The sequence below is a fragment of the Watersipora subatra genome, chromosome 3 (assembly GCF_963576615.1).
Source record: "Watersipora subatra chromosome 3, tzWatSuba1.1, whole genome shotgun sequence".
NCBI lineage: Eukaryota > Metazoa > Bryozoa > Gymnolaemata > Cheilostomatida > Watersiporidae > Watersipora > Watersipora subatra.
In genome coordinates this window covers 73,953,437-73,973,552 of record NC_088710.1, presented here as the reverse complement: position 1 = coordinate 73,973,552, position 20,116 = coordinate 73,953,437, and the positions used below count along the sequence as shown (strand labels likewise).

Here is a 20,116-nt window from a genome sequence, read left to right as displayed (position 1 = left end):
ACCCTTTAGTTGCACGTCGCTTTTGATAAAGTGCAATTCTAGGAGCAGGGTTAAAAAATAGAGCGCCATGGCGTTTAAATAAAGGTTTACGGTATACTTTGTGTTTCTCCGCTATACTTTTCCTGTTGCTATTTATGCTGTATCTATTTATTTTCTCTTGTTTATAACATTCAATTAGATATAAATAGGGAACTACATTTCCAAGGTCAACGAGACCAGCACTCAGCATTCTCAATATTGCTCATGCCATTTGATATACACTTAATTAAAATGAAAACTTTGAACATTAAAATATTTTGCTATTTGATATTCTGGCATCGATGTTTGCTAGCTTGCACACACTTTTTTATGTTGATGGAAACATGATTAATTAGTTGAGAATTGTTAAAACTAACGCGTGACCTGTTTTTTGACAAAAGCAGTCAATTCTAAAACTGGCATATTTTTGATAAAGCTAGTTCCTTTCATATAATTTTAAACTGTTCTGATCACACTCTTCTAGCCTGTGTTTATGATGCATACATTACTGTTAAACTACAGTAAATATACATTTTAGCTCTGCGCAATGCCTACATTTGTATATAATACACAGAAGTTATATTGTTAAACAGTTGTAAAATTGATTGTCAATGTAATTAATGTTGTAATTGATTTTGCCATGCCGGGATAAATAATGCAAAAATTTTAATGCATATTTTTACAATGGTTAGGTGCGGCAGTTGAAATGTATGTTTTTAAGATTGCTTGTTAACATCTGTGTCTCTACCATACTTTAAACTGCTTTTCCAACGTTTTCAAGTTTTATTACAAATTTTATGAATCTGAGCACATGCTGTTTTATAGCAAAGACTAATAACAAAACTGCATGGTGGCCAAAAATATCAAAAACAATGCAACAAAACAATAAAATATATAGTATCTTGTATGTAAATATGTTTTTTAATTTATTCCTGTTATACACATACAAAGATTTACTACTTCTCAGTATGAGAGGCACTAGGGAATTTTTTGCAAACATCATCTACCTTAGTGTAAGCAAAAGTCGCGACGTGTGCAACTTTAGGGTGATGTATGTACGTTACGGTAACAGCTAAAAATCTGATAAACCTTTCCAAAATTGAATAAAATTAAAGCTAACATTCAGTATTTGCTAGATAAACATAATGAAAGATCATCCACAAGATATCGTGATATAGCTGAAATAAAACTAGAATTTCCATTAACTAATGTTTAACTGCATTGTGTGCGTATATAATTTTTCCTATAAACTTTCAGCATCAATTATCGTGTGTACTGTAACATAACAAAAATTCCTAAAGAACACTTAATTTGCAGCGTGCTGGGCGTGCTTTATAAGTTAAAAACTGCGTTCCAATTAATTTCGATCACCGGACAATAAAGAATACAATTGGAATCGAGCTACCGTTGTGCAGTCTCAGTACCAGCTGTACTGAAAAAATAATTCCGATTCGTCGTAAATTGACAACCAATCACAGCGTGGAAGTGATTGTTCACGTCTGTAAGCTTAGTTACATTCTTTTCGGTTCGCGTGTAAGCAAATCCGGTAGTACAGACGTTTCGCTCTGCGTCTGCTGAAATACTTTTGAAGTATTTTTACGTTCTGATCCCTTCTTCAGGAAGGGTACAGCTTAAAAATCTTGTCTTTACGGCCAACGCGTGCCAGGGGGTTCAAATCATTGGTAAGCACTACTTAATAGTATTAAGTAGTATCATGTAGTGTTTAGCCAATGATATACAGCCCCCCATATCTGGAGGCTGTATATCATTGGTTTAGCCAAGTTGTACTAAGAGTAATATGTAGTATTTGGTGTACGTATTGAAGATGCAATGTATAGCATTTACCGTTCTTAATATTGTGGTTACATTATAATTGCAGGACTGATATTTGTTTTCTGCTCATGCGTATTCATATTTGCCCCAATTATTCACAATTCAATATTGGCTCGTACACCTAACCGTATATAACCTGGATAGACTCTTAAGTTGTACCAAGAGTAATATGTAGTATTTGGTGTACGTATTGAAGATGCAATGTATAGCATTTACCGTTCTTAATATTGTGGTTACATTATAATTGCAGGACTGATATTTGTTTTCTGCTCATGCGTATTCATATTTGCCCCAATTATTCACAATTCAATATTGGCTCGTACACCTAACCGTATATAACCGGGATAGACATATAAATACGATAAAATATAAGTATAGTCGGAGATTGGGAATGACATAGTGATATAATGATGATAGAGTAAGTCTCATACGTACCTCACTCCGTGTAGACTGATAATTAGATAATAAGATCTGAGACCCCCAATAAAGTATCTCCAATAGACTAGCTTGAAGGTATCTAGAGAAAGACAGTTTATAGCACGGATCAGGAATAGGCAGAGCATTACTAAAATGAAAATTTCTTCGGAAATAATTATAATGTAGGCCAAATACGTCCGAACATATCTGATGATATGATAGGCGTCAGATGACTGTTACGCTTTCTTTTATGATACATTTGATCAACTGCAAAATAACATTCATGATCATGAGACTAAATTGTTTGCGGATTGTTCTCTGTTTGCGGGTGTGCAAACACTAGATTTATTCTCAGTCTTTTCCTACAACATTGAGAAATTTGCATGGCTTACCATACTTCTAAACATTTACTTTAAAGGTTGACTTGCAACAAAATTCACCTTACAGTTATTTGGTATCAAAAGATTCACCATGTCTTATTCTGCTGTGTTGTAGGTGCAAAATATGTGGAAATGTGATTACAAGCTCTTAAAAGCTCAAACACGAAAAGCTGCCGTAGATTGGAATCAGTTTATTTCTCTGACGTAGTCATTACATTTGGTTATTGTTTTGTCATGTTCTCACGTAAATTGAAAGACCAATAAAAAGCTCAATATAAAACTTCTCGTAGCATTAGTTTATGACAAACACTTCGGGTTTTACCGAAGACCCCGTATCAGATATAGATGCTTGCTACTTTACAGTTTTGTTTCCGTTTAGTTTAATCGTCTAGTCGTAATCCGATCATGTGACCCATACTTTGCGAATAATTTCTGCAACATTTTTCTATTATCGCAGGTGACCAACAGGCTCATCATGTTTATCAGACAATGATATGTACTCCTTCGAGCTAAGGTTAAAATATTAAACGAATTTTCACGGTAGGTTATAAGATATCAGTGCTGAAAGTGACAGCATTACAATGACGATAAAATAAACACATAAGAACAATAGCCATGGTTTTATTGAATGCGTGAAGTATATTTGTGAAAATCTTTCGACGAATGAGGTTGTGTGAAAGTGTTAAGAGAAGCCATCTTGTACAACTACGTCCCATTTGAGCCATTTTGGAAAGAGATTCTAATCTACGACAGTCTCGTGATGGCGGCGATTCACTACTCGCTTTTGAGAGCTTGTAATCACATTTCCACATGTTTTGCACCTACAACACAGCAGAGTAAGACCTGGTGAATCTTTTGATATCAAATAACTGTGATGTGAATTTTGTTGCAAGTCAACCTTTAACATGATGGCCTTTTTTTTACTCGAATGAGCGGTCTAAACTGTCTTTTAAAGAAGTTCTGATCACATTGGCCCCATTCACTGCTGTATAAATGAAGGCCTACTTACATCAGTGGTACCAAAGAATAAGAACATTCTTTTGGTCCACTTATATACAACCTAATCTACTAGCTTTATCCACTCACCGTAATTGCCGCGATAACTTGCAACTGCTTTGAGCTTAGGCACCATTACAGCCTGGGCCCCACAAATCCCATAACACAACATTGAAGAGGATGCCAATGAAAATATTTAACCCATTCAGGACTAATTAGTTATTGGTTGACTGCTCCCCCAGCCTAATTAATTTTTCACTAGCTTTACAATTAAAATAGAGCTACACAAAATTGAGTATAACTAGAGTTCTTTTCAAAATAATCTTGATTTGTTTTTTGCAGCTTAACAAAGACATTCCAGGCTACAATTTGATATAAATTTTTGTGCACCTTTACAAATTCTACTAACCACAATTTCTAATACTTCCGTGAACTTTTTTTTTGATCAAAATTGTTTTTTATGTTTCATAGCAGCTCACAAGCAGTTTTTTGGTACTGACATTGTTGGACCTATGTTAGATTGATAGCAAACTTTATCAGCAGCAAATAAAAAAAAAAGATTTCTCAATTCCCAGCAATAGAACAGGTGTTACTAGCTTCTAACCAACACTACGTCACTGACAGTTTTATCAATTATATAATCAAACAATTTGTTAATTAAATTGAAATGCATTGCAGAGGTTATTATGAATATATTATGCATAAAAAAGATACTCAAGTTACCAGCTAACAGACAATCAATCACCAGCAAAAAATATAGGTGTAAAAATACAGTAAAATATATTGTAAAAAATACAGTAAAAATGAATATGCATGAAAACGAAACAATATATACATGTATAATATGGGTGTGTTCATAAAAAATGATGACACGGAGAGAGTTATTTGATGCCAACTACACATGCATATTTGCTCTCACTATAAGTTAGTTGATGCAGTATTCATCAGATATTGGTGTTGAAGCCCTAGGCTCATCATCAACGGCATCATCACTCACAAGCCCTTGACTGCCTTCACCTTCATGTAGCAAATATGATCGGTAGTAAGCAACCTATTTGCTTTCAAACTTCTCGGACAGCCTAGAAAAAAATTGTGCTTTAGTAGCTTTTCAGGGTAAATACCTGGTAACAAATTGAAAATAAGTAGTCTACTGCAGCTAACGATTGGTAATACAAATTGCAAATATTTTTTGATACTAGATATAAACACAGAAAGTCATGAAGATGATTACTGTGGTAAGTGTCCCCTATCAACCAATATTAGAGCCTAGTGGTTGGGGCTAGTTTATAGTAGATGTTGAGGTTGAGAACTATATGCTTGACTAATTGTGGGTTGAACAATTGAATATAAATGAAATAAGAAATTTTTATTATCTTGTAGTTCTACAAGGAAATCATAAAACTATTATTTATTATGGGGTAATAGAGTGATGAGTTCATGCTGCAAAAAGATCTAAATTTTATTGGATTGAAAATGTTATAATCATGTGTATCATGAAAAAATCCATATCTTACACTGTTAGAATAAAGTTTGTTAGAAATTCACAAGAAAAATTTCGGCTTTTTATCGTTTTTTTTTGGTAAAATTCTATAAATAGCCACATAAAACTTACCTTCTTCCATCAAAAAATTCTCATTTTCTTCTTGAACATTACTTTTGTTGCTATTTTCTTCCCCTGAGCTGATTACCACATCTAATTCACTTAAAAATTTTGCCATCATTCGGATAAACCTTTTCCAAAATGGCGATCAACAAATTTTCAAAACAGTTGATATCTATCACATAATTTGTTAGTTAAAACTCTCTTGTCCAATCACATATTTGGTATCAAAATGATGCCCAGACTCTTAAACTTCGTTTGGTGAACGAATAAAACCGATGTACCTAAACAGCTAAGCAATAGAGCAAATCAAAGTTTAACCCGAAGACTCCGGGAATGGGCCCTGGAGAGCACAACTCTTCCCGTAGTGATCGGGAACAGTCCTGAATGGGTTAACTTGAACCAAAGCTTCGGTCTGTAGCACACATTTTTTCATCGTTAATAGTTTCGTATACGAATCCGACAGTAACATGACTAAATTAAAAAGTTGATTGCCATTTGAACCCGTACATTCTGACAAATTATTTTCACTCCTACAATTTTTTGTCGTATTATTTGCAGTTTTAAACAGCGGCCAATGTGATCTGAGCTTCACAATATTCATTTGAAAGTTGTGTCTTTAAACTAATGTTGAACGTTTACCAACGTTCTTGGTTACACGAACTACCAGAAACATGTTCATTATTGCTTTTATTGGGACATCTGATCCCAAATTGCGTTTACAGTAAGACAAATACACTAGCTAGGTAAACTGGTCAAACAACCATATAAAATACTTAGCCAGATTGTAAGTATAAGTCCAAGTCATATAACATGCCACTGACTCCAGCTCTTCCCAAACCTTAATCCCCAGGGATGCGGCTTGCTCTTGATATACTCTCGAATCGAGCTGGTTTGTCCTCTATAGCTAACCATCATTTTGTCAATCGAGCAATGTTCTTCAGGTGTAATCTTTAGACACTGCTCTCTCATTTTAGTCAATCAAGGTGTAATTTTCCAGACTTTTTTCTGGTCATCCATCACCCTGGTACTGTCAATAAAATGAAGTAGTTGAAATCAGCTGTTGAAATCTGTTGCGAGATAACACAAATTATCTTAAACATTCTTTCAACAATATTTGCTCCAATGTGAAGCAGATACTAAGTTGGCTTAACCTCAAATTTTGAGATTTGAATGCATATATTCAAATAGTCAAATAGAGCTGGCTAGGCAAAAGACAAGCTCGACTCTGTAACTAACGCGTTTACCATTGCTTGAAAAGGATTAATCACTTAAAACACAAAAGCGCTGTTTGGTCATCTCATTGATCGCTCATTAGGCGATCACATATAAACGCAATACCATTCACCGGAGCCATGTTGCCAAGTGATAGTTACTCAATGAACTCCATTTCAATATTTATCACTACTGGAATGGTTGTAGACTGATTCACTTCTATTGATAAGCATAATGTTACACTAAAGGAGGTGAGGGAATGGGCAAAGTCCATAGTTGGTGAAAATAGTTATGTAACTGATGAATTATCCAATATCGTTCATTATACTGCCCAGGAACAGTAACACGGGTCAATGGATAATTGTTGTAGCTATGTAGCCTACTATCTACTTGATTGACTAAAATCCTGCCATGCGCACCAGCATTCTAGTTGATTTTATCCTACTACTAGCTGTGCTACCCGGCATTGCCCGGGTAATAAAAAATTCTTTGGACAGAAAATTGATTTCTATTTAACATATAACAACATTTGCCACTCTAACCTTCAAACTACATATCATGAGATAAGTGTTTTGTGTAATTGAAATGAATTAAGAGGGAAAATAAAAACAACTGTAAAGGTTTCAAACTTTTTCAAACAACTAACTTCCAAACTTCATATCATGAGGAAAAGGTTTTCAAACCACTTTCGCTCAAAGTTCATAACTTTGAGCGATGTATAGCTTTCAATAACGTAACCTCGTTAGCTTTTAAACCTTGGTTCTCGAACATAATCCGTTCCAAAAGGTTGTTATGTGTTACCCGATAGGTTAGGTTATGTGTTAGGTTGTTATAATGTTGCTAACCGAGTTTTTCGAGATACGAAACAATTTTTCCCATTAAAATAAAATTGTTTAGATTTCAATCCGTTCCAAGATGAGAAGAACTTGAGTAAATTCGGAGATATACTTCGGTAAAGTATTTTTTCAACATTTTACTCCATAAGCTGTACTGTATATTGTATACTATAAATAGAAACGTATATATAGATCGTGTTTAATTTTAATAAATTGTTTTATATTTATGATTGGAAAAAAGCAAAAGTAAACATTTCGTATGTTTGGCTTTTAAAACATCCAAAGCATTACAGGTTAAAATACAATACTAAAAATCGCAAAAATAGATAATGAAACAGCAAAAAACGCAACAGATAGTTACATTAACAATCGTAGAAAAAAGGAAATATAAACAGCAATGGCATGTTTACTTTACATCTTTAAAGAAGACTCAACCTCCAAAACAATTTAGGGTAGCTCGACTGGAAGGGTTATCTCCCTAGCAAATTTCTTCGGTAGAGGAGGCGTCGTCCCACATGGTTTCTCCCTTTTTGTGAAGAATTTATGAAGTGTAAATTACTTAAGCGTTTCCGGAGCTTTGCTAAATGCAATGCGCATGCTCCAATTTAATTGAGAACCAAATTTATGTTCAAGCTCCGAGGCAAACAAATCTCAAAATATTTGGTAGAAAACATAAGGCTAAAATAATTAGCACGCTCATGCTGTATATTTTATATGAAAACGTATCTGATCACTATGGCCTTCTAGCTCAGTGGTAGAGCATCCAGATAAAACACTCATCAGTGCGAAAATCGTTGTGAGTCCAAATCCATCAGAATGTGAACTATCAAGATTTTAAGATCTATAGCCGGAAAACCGACCGATACACGACGACACACGGGCATACTTTGAGAAATATAGATTTTGCAAAATATATAAAAAGCGGTCTTATTGTCAATCTGACTGTGTGCGTATTGCTATCAAACATACCATACAGATACGCGTTGCTAATGGATTCAAGTCTATTAAGTATTGCGGTCTATCATTTTAAGCAATGTCGTATCACTGTTGTAGTATTTTGAAAGTTGCCCTAGCTGTTAGATCTTCGAATTTGGCTTTCAAGTTGATTTAAATTTACAAAAAGAACAAATATAGAATCTCTCGTTTTCATGCTGGAATCATGAAAGTCAATATTTTCTAATTTTTGCTATTTTTGCTTAATTGTGTACGGCAGTAAACTTGCATAATTAGTAGCATGTAAACATACCAGAACATCATGGGCAGGCTGAGGGAGGCAAATCCATATCCACTCTTGAAGAAATGTTTATCAAATTCTCACGCTGTGTACATCTCTTTCAACCCATTCGACGTTACATAAGAATTGTAGGAAATTTGGATTTGCTTATACCCTTTGTGGAAAGCTCATTTAAATTAATCAAGCAGTTACGCCAATCGTGTTGCAACGTTTCGCCATTGTCGAACATTATCTAAGGACTATTTTTTTCCCTTTATGTAAAATTGATGACTCGTACATTTAATATTAACAGAAATAGTTTTTAAATGTTCACCAGACTCATTCGGCGTTAAACTTCACATCGAAATCACATTCTCCATGAAACAACCATAAAACCATTGCAAATGTATGTCACGAAGTTTGAGATGAATGTTTGATCTCATATAACATAGGTTATCTAGATAATAAGGCAAGTTCCTGTTTACTGAAGGCATTAAGTATTGTTACATTTCATTTTGAACATCAAATTTAATCATAAGTTGCAAGCAGAATGCAGTTTTATTGAAGCAGCTGCAATTTTATTGAAGCAGCTGCAATTTAGAGAATTATGGATTGTAAAGAAATTTTTCACATTGTAAAAGTGACAACTGACTCATTTCCTATCGTTATAGGCTAAAGGTGATTAGCAAATAATCTATGTATGTGCATGAAAAATGGTGTTAGATTGCTATTTATTGTAACTTTAACCTTGACCTACAGGGAATATACCTGAAGTCCTTCTGCAACATCAGTGTTGAGGGCAGTTGTCTCTTTAAAGAAAAGTTGAATGTGGATGAGGAACCCCCTTGGAACCCTAGCTGATACTTATTGACGGAACAGGAATTTTTTTTCTTTGTGTGAGTGTCCATTACCTTCGAATCATTCTGTTTGTCAGTATAATGCATTAAATTTTTAATGGAGCGCACTGCTTGCCAAGTTGAAAAGATATCCTATACATTGATTGTTATTTTGCCTGCATTATTCCGCATTTGTTAATTGCCACAAGCATTGTTTTACTCATACATTTACATATTTGTGTAATATTACATAATTGATGTCAATCTCAACCAAAATTCGAAACCTAGAAATTGTAGAGACTCTAGTGATGTAGTTACTCGACTTCATCTATTTGATTTCTTTTGCCATTAGGAAAATATGATGATGCGAACTCTGTTTAGCAACTCATTTCGTTAACGATTATATGTATCTTAACTGGACCAGCGTTGATAAAAGCATTGTTCCATATCCTAATATTTAGAAGCCTTTCACCGATGATAATCAGTAAGAAACTGCTATCAGGACATGATTGATTGTTTGTAGGTTATTAAAGGTTAGCTGATTTCACTTCAACTATGACTTTCAATTTGTTGAAGAAACACAACATTCAGTTTGTCAGACATGGGCTGACCATGTCAGAAATGATTGACAAAAAGATCGAGGAGCACATTGTAGAGGCAAGTGAAATTTTCCTTTTCTCGTTTCAAACAACTGTTGTATCAGCCTATAGTCGTGTGATCAGTGGCTGGGAGATGTGATGAGTCTTTGTCCAAAGCGGTTTCCTATTCTCACAGGAATAATTAGCTACACATTCATTAAATCTTACAACTAACTGACTTATTAGTTAACACTGCCATTTAATAATTCTGAGATTTTGTGATTCCTTGTAGTAACAGAATTCTTTTCAAAGTGGTATTCTCTATCAGGGGATGTTTAGCAACTGTGTTTGTTAAAAATAATTTTTTTCCATTAACTCAAACCAGTTAAATTCCAAGCAAGTCTGAAAAATCATAAGCGCTTCCACAATCCTTGAAACACCTGCTTGAAAACAATTACCGTACTTTTCGGACTATTTATTAACCGCTACTTTTTTCTGACGATTTGAGCCATGCGGCTTATATAAGGGTGCTGCTATTCTGCGGCTTTTTCTTTCACCGCTAGGGCGCATTAACACCAAATTCTCCGGTTAGTGCGCCGCTAGCGGTGAAAGAAAATACGAAACAATGCCTAACGGTACTGTTCCGTTAGGCACTAGGTTAAAAAGCGTCGGTTCATACGAAACAGTGCCGTTGGGCACTTTTTCGTTTCTAAACAGCAAAGTTGTTGCCGTGTCAAAAAGTACCGTCCTGAGTTCTGCGGCCTATACAAAGGTGCGGCCTACGTACTGTTTTTTATCGTTTTTAGGAAAATAAGGCAGATGCGGCTTATATAGGGGTGCGGTTTATAATCCGAAAAGTATGGTAATCATTTCAAGCATTTGATAATTCAGACTGACATTTTATTAGTTGTAATGCACGATTTGTAAAAAATTGATATTACTATTCTCTCTCCATTAATTCACTAAAACTCATTTCCAGTAAAATTTTCTTCCAATAAATTTATATGGTATGGAGATCGGCTACGTAATGCTTTTTAGAAATTACACATAGTCAATCTTATCTGGCTAGCAGATATATGCTGTATGCTTGTATAGTGTTCACGTGTGTAAGACAAGCTCATGAATCGTTTATGTTCATTTAATTTCATTTGCCTTTTACTATTTGTAGGGTAGCGATGATGCCTTTTTTGTCTGCGATTTGGGAGATGTCACTCAGAAGTATCTCAATTGGAACGTGGTGTTTCCAAGAATAAAGCCATTTTATGGTAAGATCACATTTTACAGTACTTCAATATAACATTTGTTACGTATGCAACATGTTCTATTTATAATAAATGTAACATGTCGTAAAACCTTTATTTGAACGCCATGAGTGCTCTATTTTTTCAATCCTTTTAGATTGGCGCTTTATTAAAGGTGGTGTTCAGATAAAGGGTGACGTCGTATTTGTCAAACGCTTCGTCAGAATATCGTGAAGACAAATTTAACCAAATTTTAAATTTAATGCCGCCTATGTTTTGCACTCTCCTTCGGGCAGAGCGACATTAAGCCTTTAAGAAGACAAAAATTTGCTAACTTGTCTCCTACTTGTAGATCTCTAAATAAATATGCGCGAGGAAGCTGATACACATCTCCACCATATTCATATCTATTGCTTGCAAATAGCCTACGAGGATCTTATTGCCTGCTTTGCAATTTGTTGGAGCTTTCAATTTTTTTATTTATTTTAAATTTGAAGGCTTGTATTAGTTTATATCTAGATTTAACAAGGTTGCATATAAAAGTTTATTGCAGGTATTGCTAGTTTGTAGTCAAAACTGGCTTTTTATGCGCAATTGAAGAGGAGTTATGAACATTAATCCATTGTAAGTCGAGTTCAGATTACCGCAGTGATGCTATCAACTAATCTGCAAATTTTTGATAAAAAAATGATATAAAGAAAAAAACGCGTGAAAAGACTTGTGTTAAAGACGAACTTGAAAAATTTTTGAATATAAAAACAAACTTTTAAGTGGGTTGTTTATTTAAAGTTGGCATAGTCAAAAACTGGAATTTGCACAAATTCAAGTTTTCCAAACCAAAATTCGAAATTTGAATTTCGGACGAATTTGAAAACAGCGATTACCTCTAGCTATACTACCGACCATTCACCTTATTTTGGGTGCGGTAATTGTTAGTGAATGACAATGTAGTTCAAAAGCCTTTTTTAGAATTTATAAAGTGATGTGGTTATTTGCTTCTTGTAAAAGTAAACCCTTATTCCCTTATTAAGTTATGATTATAACACATTTGCACAGCCGGTCAAGGTGTTTGTCATGTTATCAATACCTGGAAAACACACTGACAAGCGCACTTGCTGGTAATTGTTATATTGGTAAAACCTAGACCTAGATTGGTAAAAAAGATGTGGTAAGCTGACTTATGTAATAACCTTCCTTGGTTTTGTGATTGACCAATGACGGAGAGGCTAGCGAATTATTACACTGGATGTGAATGCAACTATTTATTCTGATGTTAAGGAAAAAGAATTTAAACACTAAAATCGAGCTAAGCAACCACTGTTGCAACCACCATTCAACAGAGTTGGTTCTGAACAACTGAGCAGCTTTACATGAAATGACTCCCGGAGTAATGAAGTAGAATTGATTAGTGTTTGCATGTCCCATGCTATTGTTATTATTTTGGCATAAATTTGGTCATGTGCAGCCTAGGCTTTAAGCTACAACCTTAATCGATTCATGCGCATCGTTGATCAATTTGATCTTTTCAGCTGTGAAGTGCAATGATGACCCCGCGCTGCTTAATGTCCTGGCATTGCTTGGCACAGGGTTCGACTGTGCCAGCAAGGTGAGCCATGTCATTTTGGCTTCTTTTCATGTCATGTTTGTGGTCCCAGTCCAAATGTTATTTAGTTGATTACCTTACTAAACAGATGTTGTTCTACTGTATACTTGAGTCATGTTATTAATGGGTCTCTATTTGTAATAGATCCTGTTATGTAAACCTAGCGAACAAGCGCATAGGCTGGCTTTCTGGTAATTTATGTTGAACTCTTTTAGAATGAAATTCAAGCTGTTCTTTCTATGGGTGTCTCTTCTGATAGAATCATTTATGCCAACCCATGTAAGCAATCAAATTATATAAAGTTTGCTGAGAAAGTTGGAGTTGAGCGTATGACCTTTGACAATGACCACGAGTTAATAAAGATAAAGGCATGCTTTCCCAGGGCCAGGTTGGTGGTATTTAATATCATCACATGTTTCAGCATTTGAATTTTTTATTTGCATTCAGTCTATCACGTAGAATAATTTTAAGTATGTAGTTGCATTTAAAACAACACTCACTATAATTCTTGTTCATCATAGTTCGGGTTATTTGCAAACAGTCTTGCATATACTGCACTTCACACTCAAACATGTTCTCTAGATCTCTGATTTTTTCGAGATCAAGTTGCCAATTGTATTTTATCCGAAATATGCCAATTGTGTTTTTATCTGCTGTAGTCTTGGTGAACTTGAATTTATGCTAAAAACGTATTACATATAACAACAGTTACCATTCTAACTTTCAAACTTCATATCATGAGAAAAGTGTTTCGTTCAGTTTAAATAAATTGAGAGAAAAAATAAAACTGTAAAGGTTTTTAAACTTTGTCAAGCAATTGTAACTTTCAAACTTCATATCATGAGAAAAATGTTTTGTGCAGGTCAAATAAATTGAGAGAAAACTAAAACAACTGTAAATGCGGTTAAATGTAAAAGGCGAAATAATTGGCTAGTAATGGCGAAATAAGGTCTGTTTTGCTACAATTAACCATGGAAAATGATTTATTTAGTAATGATACAATTAATACAAACTGAAAAAAAATCCTGAATATGTTGAATTAATGAAATTAATTCAACATGAATTTTAGTGTGTGTATAAAAAAAGTTACTGCTGCAGCAGAAACTATCCACCAAAACTTTGAATATGATAATACAGTAATACTTCAACTTACGAGTGCTCCAACGTACGAGAAACTTGAGATATGAGCCAGCTTTTAAGCAAGTTTTAGCACTAACATACGAGCCATGTTTGAGATACGAGCACGTGAGTCAGTTGCCAAGTATGCCGGAGGTGTTTTATGAGAACAGCATCACTCTGTATTTTTCAACTGGTCAGGTTATTCTTTTGTACCGTGTTTTTTGTGCGATTTTTGTGCAGAATTATGTGAATTAAAAGTACTCTGCGTTGACCGAAAGTTTGCCAGTAAAATGAAAGATAATGCAAAGAAAAAGGGAATGATAACAGTTGATACTAAACGGAAAATTATTGAAAAATATGCAAAATGTGTATGCGTGATTGAACTAGCTCAACAATATGACAGAAATACATCCACAATTATCAAACCGAAGGATTATATTCAGGGCATTTAGTTCGCAAAAGGACTGGCCATTTCTAAACGGCGCAGCGATTTTCACGACCGCTGATGGAGAGACTGCTCAGGCATTGGATAAACAATTGGCCGGTGACAGCGTAACTAAAACGATGCTATATGAAAAGGCCGGTGCTATCTAGCAAAACTATAAAAATAGACATTCGGACGAGTTGGCTAGTGGTCGTGCATTAACCTTTGGTGCCGACACCGGCGTTCGTCCTAATTGCAACAGGTTGAAAGGGCAACAAAGGCAAACGTCTTTAGATAGGATTATCTTAAAACGTCCGGCTAGTCGTGAAAGCGAAACAAAGGAAAAATTAGCTAACCAGCGAGAAACTTCAAACTACGAAGAAATTTTTAATACGTCAAGTTAAAAATGAAAGTTTGCTTTTAGGTTTGCTTCTACGTTTGTCTTTTAAGACATTGATAAAATCCAAATTTATCAAAGTCAACTGTTGTAATGAAGGATAACTTATATCTCCCTCTCTGGCAAATGCTAGCGTTAGCTGCTATTGTATGTATTTAATTTTACATTTTAATTACTCACATTTCCTTGCATTATTTTTTAATTGTTGCATTTTGAAAGCATTTGGTAAATTAGGACAATAACCAACATGTTCTTTCTGTTAAAATATTTTGTTTTGAGTGTTTTATTTGCATTTTTAGAGTATGGAAACCAATCAATATATATTTAATGGTTCTATATATAAATAAAATGCACCAACATGCGAGTAAATTAATATACGAGCTCAGTCTCAGAACGCTCGTAAGTCAAAGTATGACTGTACTGTTTGTTACCTCTCAATACTGGTACAAACGTAATAATGGGATATCAGACTGTCTTTGTCTGGTGCTTTGTCCGACCGAATGGGAAGAGAATAAATGAAGAGGCTATTCCTACTCGATAATACAATTGTCTACGGAAAAAGTATTTTGCCTTTACAGATTTAGCAACCAAACCTTAGAAAAACAACGCGGGAAATCGAAGTGTAATGGCACATTTGAAAATTACAAGTTAGATGATAGGTAATGGTAGCAAAAAATTAGCTTTTGAAAAAAACTTCAAAAATAACCAATGCAAAGGGAAGTATTAATTAATAATAAATAAAATGCACGCAAAAAGGATACAGGCTATGTATATTGTAAGTGCGAAGAAAATAATAAGGCCGGCTTAGCCTTGTGGTTAAATGCGAAGAAAATAATAAGGCCGGCTTAGCCTTGTGGTTAAATGCGAAGAAAATAATAAGGCCGGCTTAGCCTTGTGGTTAAATGCGCTTGTTTACAAACTTGCGGTTGCAATGTTTATTGCAACCACAACACTTATTGTTATGAATATTGTCTGTATGATGACATTTATACAGGGTTAAACAGCTGATTAAAATGGTTGCTATCCAAAAATAGCTTTATGAAATGCGTTTTTGTTTTAGTACGTCATGAGTTAGCAAATCACAAAATTTTGCTACATGCTCGAATCGAAGTGATTAATTGCTCTAATTGAGGATGCGTGGTAGATTTTGGTCAATAAAATCGTCATTTGGCTCAAAACACATTGAAAGTTTGAAATGCAGGCATTAAAATCCGAAGCTGTTTTCAACATATGATGCCATATATTTCAAAAACTAAAATTCAAGTTTAGCTATTGTTCCTGCATATTATGTATATCAGTTGAAATTAATGGCGGTTGTATTAAAAGTGACTTGCATTTTACGCTCAGACTTGCAAACGATTTCTGGTTACAAAGAAAGCAGTGTTTCGTCATACATTGTCTATTCATATTCCTAGTAATAAAATTTTTTTATATACATTCACCTGGTGTGATTTATATCAGCTGATTGTAAACAGTATGCCTGACTCCTCTTGTCTTTTCAGGCTTGTGTTACGCATTCTACCACCAGCAACTGATAAGGTGCAGTGCGTACTGGGCAATAAATTTGGTTGCGCAACTCAAAATGCCCAAAAGTTACTTGAAACAGCCAAGGACTTGGAGCTCGATGTAGTTGGCGTCAGGTGAGAAATTGTATTTTTCTCTGGTTCATCTATGCAATTTCATTGATGACAATTGCGTGTAAAGCGATTAATATAATGGCTTCATCCACACTCCTTTTCGGGCTTCTTGCAAAATAGTCACATCTTGCTATTCATGTCAATATGTTTGTTTTAGCTTTCATGTGGGCAGTGGTTGCTATGATGCCAAGGCCTTTAGAAGAGCGGTTGAAGATGCACGACTTGTGTTTGACATGGCGCTAGCTTTAGGGTTCAATATGACACTTTTGGATGTTGGTGGAGGTTTTCCTGGTACAACCTCAGCTAAGATAACGGTCCATGAGGTATGAGCTTATGCATATTATTTAACACATCAAATTTTTTTCACACATTTTTCAGATTGACATATTTCACATCAATTATCCTACTGATGTTATAGGCAAGGGAGTAGTTTTATTGTATCACAATACTTACATTCTTACTTCAATACTTACATAAGTTACATTGTCAGTAACTTGATTGCTTTTTGAAGCATTTCTGCTGTCTCAAGTTGAAGCTCTCGATGCAGATGGAAGCACTATGTTCACCTTAAACATACAAAGTGCAGTTGTAGATGGCTTTTGCGTTGAAATCTTTGAGATGACCAGAATTAAGGTTGTAGTAAACCATATAACGAACATGGTTGGTTCTACAATTTAACACAAACTTTTTTGTTCTGTTCTAAATTTTCTAAAGTTTCTGTTCTAAATTTAACGCAACCTTTGGTAATCGACAGAGGCTCCAAGAAGCCATGGGAAATTATAGAAACTCATTGCGAGGTAGACAACTTTACTTTCATTAATTGCAATTTCCTTGTGAGACCATTTATAATAGTTTGGCATGCTTGCGTATGAACAGCAACTCGGTCAGAAGCTCAGAAGCTTTATCGGTGTAGTTGTGCAGCCAATTATTTACTTCACTAACTAATTAAATACAATTGACGCTATTACAATATGAACCTATTACATAAATTCCACTGCTCCTATAATATGAACCTATTACATAAATTCCACTGCTCCTATAATATGAACCTATTACATAAATTCCACTGCTCCTATAATATGAACCTATTACATAAATTCCACTGCTCCTATAATATGAACCTATTACATAAATTCCACTGCTCCTATAATATGAACCTATTACATAAATTCCACTGCTCCTATAATATGAACCTATTACATAAATTCCACTGCTCCTATAATATGAACCTATTACATAAATTCCACTTCACTTAAATTCATGTCAAGTTTATGCTTGATTTTATGTAAGAAATTACATATAACAGAAATCGTCAAATCTGTGTGAATTCCCAAATTGGGATTGGACTAATGAGAGTCCCATCCACAGTTAACATCGAAAAATGTGGCACTCTTGCTGCAATTGAAAAACAAAACGATGTACATTGGGCCCTGTCACAATATTAATTTGTTCAGTGCTGGCATCATAAGGCAAAAACTTGTATAGATGGATATAGAAACCCATAGTAAATGTCTAGTGCAAACATCCCCTGGTAATAATAATCAAAATTTTATATACGCACTACTATACTACACATTAAACATTAATAAAATAATATGTAAATCCAACTAACTAATGTAACTATTAGGCATACGGTAGGCCTACTAACACCTACGGTAATTTTAGTGGTAATGATATGCAATAAAATGTAACGTTGCGATGTCCTATGTGCAGTACGTACCGTGGGGAGTTTTTACCTTCGAGACTGACATATAACATAAACATTGAATTTAGCTTACTAAACATTTTACTGAACTTGAACTTTTTTCACGGGCAAAAATTTATTACCTGTCTATTTCTGGATTCGTTTTTGCAATAACTAATAATGCCAAATTGAGAGAGGTCGAGCATCATATATCTTTTGTGCATTGGCGAGGGAGCTCGACAAATGCACTGGCATATTGATTCCAATGTATTCAGCACAAAATTCGACGACTACGTATCTGTGCTATGCTGCATAATTCTTTTAAATAGCGTATATTACTTTAACTTCGACATAAAATAAATCTAGCATTCATACAAGTTCCCATATGCTACTGCAGTTTTTCTGCTGTGATGATCACGGCACATGCATGAGGGGTGGTGGCAACAAAATCATCGTTTAATATAGCCAAATCAAGTTTCAATCGTTTAACACAACTTGTCTTAATCATGATTTTTCAGAGAGTCGTTGCGCTTTTCTAGTTTCTGCAACAGAATCGATGTCATATAATGCGTCTGAAAAGAAACTCACCAGAAAACAAAGCATCAGTGGTTTAAAGATTGACTAAATTTTTTAAGCGACCATGCTTACTTTGTAGACTTATTTGTACATTCACAGATAGCAGCCGAGATGAATCCTGCACTAGATGAGTTATTTCCTGACTCCAGTGGTGTTGAGATAATAGCAGAGCCAGGTAGATACTTTACAGCAAGTGCTTACACCCTTACCACCCATGTCATCGCCAAAAGAACTGTGCAAGAGACTTCGGATAACACTTCATTCATGTATTATATTAATGATGGTGTCTATGGCTCCTTCAACTGTCTTCTCTACGATCATGCTGAAGTGGTACCGGCCATACCTGGTAAATATTAATTTATCATTTCCATGCAAATAATTCTTTGATTAATTGGCAACTTCATATTGGTGAGGTGGTTACGAAAGCTGATTAGAACTTGCGGTACTGTTGTAGTCACCTGCCAAAGATCTGCTATGGTGTATAGCTCCAGCATTTGGGGTCCTACGTGTGATGGTTTGGACAAAATAGCTGAAGAGATAGAGTTGCCAGAGTTAAATGATGGAGACTGGATCTATTTCAATGACATGGGCGCTTACACACTTGCAGCTGGCTCAAGTTTTAATGGTATGCCAAGACCTCGAGTGTATTACATTGCCAAAGTGCACTTGTCAGGGTAAGTCATGCCATCATTTTCATATATAAATGTTCCCAGCCATTATAGCTGACAGCCTGTTGATTAGTTACAATTTAGAATTACAACTAAGAAATTATGGAAAGTTGAATAAAGACATACTAGATTATTTTCTATAGTTTTCTCAAATGTTTGCTAGGCAACAGGATCCTTATAAATCCAAGGCAATTGTAGCACTTCCCTTTATTAAATATCAATGACTCAAACGCGGCATATGCTCTATTTGCTGTAGCTCACATGATAATCCACATCTACATTCACTTGTTGGCAAACTTCCAATGCATAATTTTGAATGGCATTTCAACGTAACAAAATTTTTTTGCAGGGATGGGATATCTGCAGAGGACCAATTTGAGTTGCACATGAAGAGTGGGCATACTGTGTGTCAGGCCATTGCACCTCTTGGTGATGTTACTGGAGTACAACTTTGCAGTGGAAGTAATTAGGCATGCATGAGATCTTTTTATCAATACTGTTCGAAGTAGTAATAGTCCTCATTTCAATTCCTGTTCCGTTGTTGAATAATAAATGTTGTCTTGCACAAGTACCTTTGCCTAAGTTTTACATAACTTACTTTTGCCTAACCTAACTTCACACTATGAAGTATAAAAAGACCATCATACAGCTACATGTATTGAACTACATGTATAGCTGTGGTTCAAGTCTGCGCATGGTTTTAAAATCTCAAGTCAATTCATGTTACATTTGGTACCAGTGAAAAACTCGTGACAAAACAATGGCTATGTTGAATGCCCGAATAATAGATCTTACGATTCTAACTTTCCAACTTCATATCATGAGAAAAGCTTTTTGTGCAGTTT

At 34.9% G+C, this 20,116-nt stretch overlaps 1 protein-coding gene and 1 long non-coding RNA gene across 3 annotated transcripts; one reads left to right on the top strand and one right to left on the bottom strand.

Moving 5' to 3' along the window:
* Positions 1-1,549: 1,549 nt before the first annotated feature.
* Positions 1,550-19,842, top strand: LOC137391651 (ornithine decarboxylase-like). The gene is made up of 11 exons (XM_068078170.1): positions 1,550-1,700; positions 9,268-9,404; positions 9,868-10,001; positions 11,091-11,187; positions 12,693-12,769; positions 12,982-13,154; positions 16,209-16,346; positions 16,501-16,666; positions 18,703-18,949; positions 19,058-19,277; positions 19,621-19,842. The coding sequence occupies exons 3-11, from the start codon at positions 9,900-9,902 to the stop codon at positions 19,739-19,741; spliced, it is 1,341 nt and encodes a 446-aa protein (XP_067934271.1). The 5' UTR covers positions 1,550-1,700; positions 9,268-9,404; positions 9,868-9,899; the 3' UTR covers positions 19,742-19,842.
* On the bottom strand, positions 4,328-18,813 carry LOC137391652 (uncharacterized). 2 transcript variants are annotated; one of them, XR_010978144.1, is made up of 3 exons: positions 18,676-18,813; positions 16,817-16,909; positions 4,328-6,274 (listed from the first exon to the last, which is right to left on the bottom strand). It is a non-coding gene; the product is annotated as an uncharacterized lncRNA (long non-coding RNA). The 2 variants fall into 2 exon arrangements; XR_010978145.1 differs by having other exon boundaries at positions 16,817-17,320; positions 17,573-18,695.
* Positions 19,843-20,116: the final 274 nt, after the last annotated feature.

What these genes read in the sequence shown, in the direction of transcription:
- LOC137391651 (XM_068078170.1), top strand. Translation starts at nt 9,900, where the DNA reads ATGACTTTCAATTTGTTGAAGAAACACAACATTCAGTTTGTCAGACAT. An exon ending in AGTGGTACCGGCCATACCTG is followed by an intron (nt 18,950 to 19,057) that starts GTAAATATTAAT and finishes GTACTGTTGTAG; the next exon opens with TCACCTGCCAAAGATCTGCT. An exon ending in GCCAAAGTGCACTTGTCAGG is followed by an intron (nt 19,278 to 19,620) that starts GTAAGTCATGCC and finishes ATTTTTTTGCAG; the next exon opens with GGATGGGATATCTGCAGAGG.